Source organism: Chelonoidis abingdonii, chromosome 2 (assembly GCF_003597395.2).
Source record: "Chelonoidis abingdonii isolate Lonesome George chromosome 2, CheloAbing_2.0, whole genome shotgun sequence".
In the NCBI taxonomy this organism is placed as follows: domain Eukaryota; kingdom Metazoa; phylum Chordata; order Testudines; family Testudinidae; genus Chelonoidis; species Chelonoidis abingdonii.
Window position 1 is genome coordinate 188608592 of NC_133770.1, and position 7720 is coordinate 188616311.

The 7720-nt window shown below is 41.6% G+C and overlaps 1 protein-coding gene across 1 annotated transcript; it reads left to right on the forward strand.

Annotated features, from left to right (window-relative positions):
- Nucleotides 1-212: 212 nt before the first annotated feature.
- On the forward strand, nucleotides 213-4809 carry ID4 (inhibitor of DNA binding 4). Its single transcript, XM_032776974.2, has 3 exons — nucleotides 213-912; nucleotides 2024-2082; nucleotides 2637-4809. The coding sequence occupies exons 1-2, from the start codon at nucleotides 484-486 to the stop codon at nucleotides 2066-2068; spliced, it is 474 nt and encodes a 157-aa protein (XP_032632865.1). The 5' UTR covers nucleotides 213-483; the 3' UTR covers nucleotides 2069-2082; nucleotides 2637-4809.
- The last annotated feature ends 2911 nt before the right edge of the window (nucleotides 4810-7720 follow it).

Sequence of the window (7720 nt, forward strand, 5' to 3'; positions counted from 1 at the left end):
GAGCGTCCTCGCCATTGGCCAGAGCGGCGTTCCATGGAGGGAGGAGGCGGCGGTGATTGGCCAAAGCGCGGCGCTCCTCCCCCCCTCCTCCCCTCTCCTTTGCACACATTTCCCCTCCCCCGCGCGCCTCTTGCCTCCTCCCTTCCCCTGGCCCCGGCAGCGCGAGCCCCGCCTGTCTGTACCCCGTGCTACATATATATATATAGGGCGGCGCAGCAAACCGGCCTGAGCAGAGGCAGTTGGGCTCTAGTGGGAGCGAAGGGGAAGGGTAGCGAATGACTAGCCTGGGTGGTGGGATTTTCTTTGCACGGTCTGGCATCCGCTCTGGCACAGCCCGGAGATTGTATCCAGAGACGGGCTGCCCCTCCTTGGTTGCTTTAGGAAGGGATCGCTGCGTTGGCTGAGCGCTGCCTCTTGCTCTTGTTGCATTGCGGGCAGTACGCGGTGTGCATCGGTGCCCGAGGGGATCGCTCCTTGTGCACCATGAAAGCGGTGAGTCCCGTCCGCCACCCCAGCAGGAAGGCACAGGCGGGCTGCTGCGGGGGCGCTGGAGGAGGCGGCGGTGGAGGAGGAGGTGGCGGAGGCGGGCAGTTGGCTCTGCGCTGCCTGGCCGAACGCGGCTGCAAGGGGGCCCCGTCGGACGAGGAGCCGGCGTCGCTGTGCCTGCAGTGCGATATGAATGACTGTTACAGCCGGCTCCGGAAGCTAGTGCCCACCATCCCGCCCAATAAGCGGGTCAGCAAAGTGGAGATCCTGCAGCATGTCATCGACTACATCCTCGACCTGCAGCTGGCTCTGGAGATGCACCCGGCTCTGCTCAGGCAGCAGCAACAGCAGCCACCTCCGCTGCACCCAGGGAGCTGTCCCGCAACCACCCCCCGGACCCCGCTTACAGCCCTCAACACCGACCCGGTAAGCGCCGTGGCAGGGAAAACGCGAGGCGCTGCCCTGGCCGGGCTAGCCCACGCGGGGCAGGAATGTGTACGTGTAGCATTGGCCAGCCAGCTAGGGGATGCAGGGCTCGTACTGTGCACTCCCTGAAAGGTGTGTGGCCAGGGTACCCCAGACCCCCTGTGTCTCTGCAACGACCGGCGTCGACAGAGTCCCCTTAGGCGTGTGAGTGCGACGCGGTATCCGTGTGTGTGTTCTGCGGGCGCCCTGAGACCCAGTCTGCTCCACTGGAGTCAGTGGGAGTCGTGCCATTGACTTTGGTAAGCGCAGGATCTGTCCGCAAGTATGCACCTATAGGCACTGTACTGCATACTTCCGTTGTGTGATCCATTGAGTGTGTGCATCTCACACACCCGTCTGTAGATGCACACACTCTATACCGGGAAATACAATGATGAGCTAGACGCTTGTGTGTGTATAGACATACGCACACACATATACCTTCACTGTACTTGCTGTATAGTTATAGCCACTCAGGGAAGTATAGATAATGTGTGTGTACACACAGGAATCCGTACAACGATTCTGTACACACTTAAGGGTACTATAGCTCATATAAATGCTTAAAGGGAATGTGCACATTTAACTGTTTCAGGGTATACACACGCACACACACACACACACCCTGAAATCTTCATATATGTATATAACAAATAAATGTCTGTGCGTGGGAGCGGGGAGGATCTTTCTTCTCCGGGATCCACCCTTAGCAGCATAAGGCGTTTGCTTCTGAGAGACAGAAGGAAACCTGTGACTCTCCAGCCGGCAGTGCCTGGGCGACGGGTCCGGCTGTGTGCTCGGAATGTGACACCCAGCAGCCTCTGGTGTCCCTGCCTGTGTCGGAGCCAGGAGGTGTCACACTGAGAATCTAGCAACCTGCTGTCGGGTGCATGGATCTGTGTGCGCAGGACTTGGCTGGCCCAGTCCTTGTGGCTTCCGCTCTCCATTGTGGAGCTTGTCACCTCTCTAGGCTGGTCTCTGCCCGTGTGTGTGATCCAGACACACGCACAGTTATCATGGCCGAGCTAATTATTTGCACTCTTTCTTTTTTTACTGGTGTTTTGTTGTGCAGGCTGGCGCTGTTAACAAGCAAGGGGACAGTATTCTGTGCCGCTGAACTGCACTCTCAAGGTGAGTCTCTAATGATTGGGCATCTAGAGAAAAGGCTGCATCTCTGCCATCTGTAGTATTGTAACAGCAGTGCCCTTTGCACTGTAAATGTTTCAACTAGCTCTTTTTTAAAACGGGTTGAAGTCTTGCACATTCCTTAGGAGTTAATTTCTTCTCCATTAAATGCATGAATAATGTATTATTCTAGAAGCACTAGTGCCTCTCTGACCTGAGTGCACCTACATTCTTTTCTAAAGGAAGTCTCTTTTCCTAGCATTGAGACTCTTTCCTTTCTGTCTCATCTGGAGTGCAGAAATGGGGTCTGGACTGAGCAAACAAGGTTTGCAGGGAGCCTGTTTTATTATTATTATTTAAACCCCCTGTGTCAAGCGCTTATCACTGGGGCTTGCAGCTGTGTATTCCTCTGTTTTGGCCTAGCATGGAAGCTGAGGTTGTTGTTTGACCTGGTTTGTTTTGGGTTGTTGATCAAGCATGTCTTGTGTTTTGTTGGTGGCGCCACTCAGTCTGGAGCAAAAACGGTTCACACACCCCCTCTATTCATTCCTCTTCCACAGGTGTGCAGCAGGCAGATCCAGAGCCAGAGGAGCAGAGAAAAACACATTAGAGAGGGAGGGGGAAAAAGAAATATCAGCCATCAGATGAGATGAAAAAATAATTCAACCCCAGAATCGTTTCCATGTTTCCTTCTGAGAGAGAACTTTCACTGTTTTGCACGTTCATAGCATTTTAAACATGTCTTTTTTTTCTGTGCATTTAATATCAGATGTGAATTGTTTGTTTATTTTGGTGGGAGGAGACTTAAAACTTAAGCAGAAAAGTGTGACTTTTCTGTTGGATAGAAGATCCAGAGTAAATCGAACTTTAGAAGTATAACTGTAAGGGACTGAGCAGCTGAATTTTTGAAGCTTTACTAATCTGCCAGAGCATTGTAGATATATTTGACATCTATTGTTTAAAATAGATGATTTTATTGGGGCCCAGGGAACTTTCTTCTCCCTGCAGGAATGTTACATATTGTATAGATATATGAGTGACATTTCATACTGTGTATATATAGAGATGTTCTATAAGTGTAAGTGAGAAAAGTATATGCTTTAATAGACTACTGTAATTATAAAATATTTTTAATTAAATATTTTTTGTAAATATTATAAAGGTGTGTATGTTTTTTTTAATGTGTGGGAATATTTCTTTAGAACATTATTTACAGCTCAGGTACAGAGCTGCTAATATGAAAATATCTTGACAGTTAAGGTTTTTGCCCAGTGTCTTTTTAGACTTGGAAGTTACAGCTATAGCTAGTGGTCCTGCATGATTGCATGAGATGTCTAATTGCAAATAAACTCGTGTTGAGTCCATACAAATGTGTTTTCTTCAATCTAGATTAAAATATTGGTAATTGTATTATACATTTTGAAACTACACTTTTGTCAATTAGGCACAAGGGTTTTTAGTGCATTATATACAAGTAGTGTTAAGACTGTTTTTTTACTGAGATTAGAAAAACAAATTCTATCTACTTTTTCATATCGAAGGCAATGTTTTAGATCTTTAATCAGCTTTTGTAAAATCTGCTGTTGCATCAGAATCAAGAAACTTACTGTGGAACTTCTTTTAACAACAAAAGGTTTATTGTCACAAACTTTCATTCTTACAACATATTACAGTTAAAAAGTGAACACAGTTCTCTGCTTGGAACCAAAGGGCAAATCATTAACAAATGAACAGTTACTGTTTCATCCAAAGAATATTGATATGGGATTGTGGAAAAGCACACAAGCAAAGTCATTATGATCAGTGATGTAAATCCGTCTTAAAATGAACTTTAAGTAGACCAAAAATCAGATAACTGCATCAAGATTATTTTTCTAATACAAAATGACTTTCATTTCACTGCAGCTATGTTAAGTTAAAATTCTGTTTAATCTCTGTGATGTGTAAATTCTACATGTGACTATTAAACTAGATTTACGTGTCTTTGTACTGTGATTCTTCTGCTTATTTCTTCAATCCTCTAAATTTATACAATTGCTTCACTTTCTTATACGTGTTGCTTAATGGATGAGTTCATTTTATAGCAGTCTTATGTACAATAAAGTTTTACAGTCTGTAAAGTAATGTCCAAGCTATGAGAAAGTTATGCATTTTGTGTGATCAGTAGTTCATGCACCAGTGAGGTGGGATTTTCAGACAGTGGGAGAATTAAGCAGAATTTAATTGGGTGCTTTGTAAATAGTTAGCCAACTGTGTGTGTAACATGGTCTGTTTGATTTAAAAAGTGGGAGGATTTGTTTTAGATTATACAAGTGTCAAAAGTGTTAGGGCCCAAGGGACTTTTTTTATTATGTTAAATATTTATGAGGAAATGAACTGCTGTGGTGGTTAGCTAACAACTAAAGTGGTAATATGTTAACAAGATGAATACTTTCTTAAAATAATTGCATTAAGATCAAACAAGCCAAAAAAACCAGCAAACACTTATCTGCAAACATACCACTGCAAATCCGTTAAAATCAATGGAGTTTCATATGTGTAAAAGAGACAAGAAACAGGTTCAGAAACTTCCTATGGTCCCACCTTTGAGGATGTAGTAATGTTAGTTTAATAAACTAAATATAAATTCTTGTAACATCAAGTAATGCTTCTCTGAAGTAAAAATATTCAGTGCTGTTTTCTTCAAATAATGCAATGAGAGTAAGTAATAAAAACACTAATACTAGAATTTTGCACTGAAGTTTGTTTTTCTCGTGTTACAGAAAAAGGAAAGTTCAAACAAACCTTTACCTTCCCCATATTTAAACTATTCATCTTAGGAGACAGGTTTGTTTTGTTTTGTTGGATTTTTGGTTGGTTGTTGTTAAAATTTGGCATTTGTAGCGCCCACTTATTTTATTTTACATAGCAGGACACTGTGATTTCCCCCTCCCCCCCCCGCCCCCCGAAGTCAACAAGACTTAGTTTTCAGTAATATTTTTTGTTTATACTTGCTGTTGCCAGTTAAACACTATTCTGCTATGTCGGGGTAGTAGGAAGGAAAAAGCAAAGTGAGCTGCCTTAAAACTATGAAACCACTTCGTAATGTTTGCACAAATACAGAGTTTATTGAGAGAGCTCCTGCTGGAATCTGTACCCCTGCATCAATTTAACAATCTAAAATGTGTTCTAGATATCAAATTCCAGTGCCACATTAAGGCAAATTCCCATGGATTTCAATGGGGCAAGGCTTTGGCCGTAGCTTGTTAAAAAATATTACTATGCAATACTTTAGATCATTTAGAAAATTTAATTTTTTTAAATGCCATGAGAAGTCTTGTGTTATATAAATATCCTTGACATTCCAGATTTAAAGGCTTCAATGCAACATTAAAAAGTAAAAATATTCCACACATAAAAGATGCTGTTCTTGGTTTATTTCTTATGCAATATGTGAAACTGTAAACAAGGAAAACTTAACAGCTTGTTTATGGGTTATTAACATCAGTACATGCCTAACTACTGGGTTTTTTTTACTTATAAAGTTTATTTGTCACCATTTTTACCTTCTTACAAAATAACTTCTATTTAACCCTATGCATAGTTTCACTTGCTCCACACCACAATGAATAGTCATAGAATTAAAAAAAATATTTCCCAAAATGTCTTTGATTTATTGTTAGTATCAAAATCTTTTCTTAAAAGGAGCAATTTCATTGACAAAAGTTATGGTTGACCCGTGGAGTGGCTGTCAGATTAGGAATTGGGAGAACTGTGTTCTATTCCCTTTGGAGCAAGTTGCTGTTTAACTTCTCCTTGTGTTTCAGTTTTCCACTTATAACATGTCTTTGATGTGTACTTATCTTTGTAAAGTACATTGGGATGAATGGACAAACTCTTAGATATTATTTAATTCATCTTGCTGTGAGACAAAAGTTTCAGATATGGGAGGATATTCATTGTAGGAAAATTTAGGCTGATTATCAGGATCAGTTAATTGATTCCAGAATGGATTCTTAAGGGAAATCACGAGACATTGCTTCTCCGTTGCTTGAGTTCATTTGAAACTACATTAGAAAAGGGGCTGGAAAATGCATTGGAAGGAGGGACAGATGAGGTGACTAGGTCTTTTCTATCCTTAACATGCATTGAATGTCAATGATTATTAGGTATGTCACACTGTGTATTTTAGATTAGGTGCAATATTAAAGTTCTGATCACTTGCAGTCATTAAAGATCCCTTTCCAATTTCATAAGCATGAAGGTATTTACTGCAATGTTCTACTCAAATTCATTCTGTTCTCTGCCATTTCAGATGGCTATGTCATTTGTTTTCAATTTCTAAATTGTCGCGTAGAGTTGCTGTTGAACAGTTAATAGGAGTCACAGGAGAAGTGCTTGTAATATATTCCATAGCTAGCTTACAGGTATGTTCTAATGCTAGATTAATTAAACATTTGAAGAGTACTTTGAGATCATAGAATGAAAAGCATTATGTAAAGATAAGGTATTAGTTTACTACTTCTTTTTGAAAGACTGAATGGCTGTGTGTGTTTAAATTTTACCTAAATCTTCATGGTATCAAAAAAGAAATAGTGGTATAAAAACAGTGATTTTAGTTGCAATACCATCTCATGGTTTGTTCTGTAGGAATGCAGACACCACTATCTACATTATTCCCAAAGCAATATTAAATATCCTGTTACAGTATATAATATTGTCCAAAAACACACTGAGCTAAATTTATGCCTGATGCATATACATATAAATTAATAGAGCTACTCTACAATTACACCAGTGAACCAACACTGTTTGGTCCATTTAATTGAAAAAGATTCACAAATGTGTTTGTCTATATAAAATGCCTTCTTAATTTATTCTTTCATCTTATACTAAGCAGATCCACATTGTATTAAAACCACAGGACATATTAATGTTACAGATCTTGCCTTTTGTGCATTTAGGAGAGAAGAGTTAAGACTGTCACTTGTGGTAAACACTGCATCCTTAACTCTTACTGTTGCCCTTATGTTGAGCAGTACATACAGAAGTCTGTTCTTCCAACAACACAAATAGGAGTTACATACAGTTTATAATCCATGATACTGTTCTTAGACCCTGTAGTTCCTAGGCACGAGAGGGTGATTTAAGGACAAAAGCCCCTACGCTCCAACCAACATCACTCACCCAATCTGTAGTGCAGAGTAAAGCAAAGCCAAAGAAAAAGCAGGTTCGGGGAAAAGGCTGTGTTGTAGCATACTGTATCCCACTCCCCTGTATAACTAGCTAAATCCCTTCCACAATAGAGTCATGCAGTGAACAGAACACAGAAAGGGGCATTGTTCTGAGAATGAACTCCACTAAGTGGTATGCTCATACACAAAAATTACGGGCCTGATTCAAAGCATACTGAAGTCAATGCTAGGAGTCCTATTTATCTTAATGGGCTTCGGTTAGGGTCCCATGTGTTGCAAGTTAATACTTTCCCCATCAGAGATGTCAAAGAGGTGTCAAAGTTAGTATGCCAGCTGTGTTGCTATGGCTAGGGGTCAATGTGGAACATGGCACCCAGCGTGGGCCCCCTCTTTACAGCTGGCCATGATTGGCAGAGTTAGGGTATTGTTGCATGGATCCTTAACCCTCAGTGGGTTTTGTAGCTCCGCTT

Bases quoted from the DNA above. Each gene is read 5' to 3' on its own strand.
- ID4 (XM_032776974.2), top strand. From the start codon at position 484: ATGAAAGCGGTGAGTCCCGTCCGCCACCCCAGCAGGAAGGCACAGGCG. The intron at 913-2,023 runs GTAAGCGCCGTG...TTTGTTGTGCAG, and splicing joins CAGCCCTCAACACCGACCCG to GCTGGCGCTGTTAACAAGCA.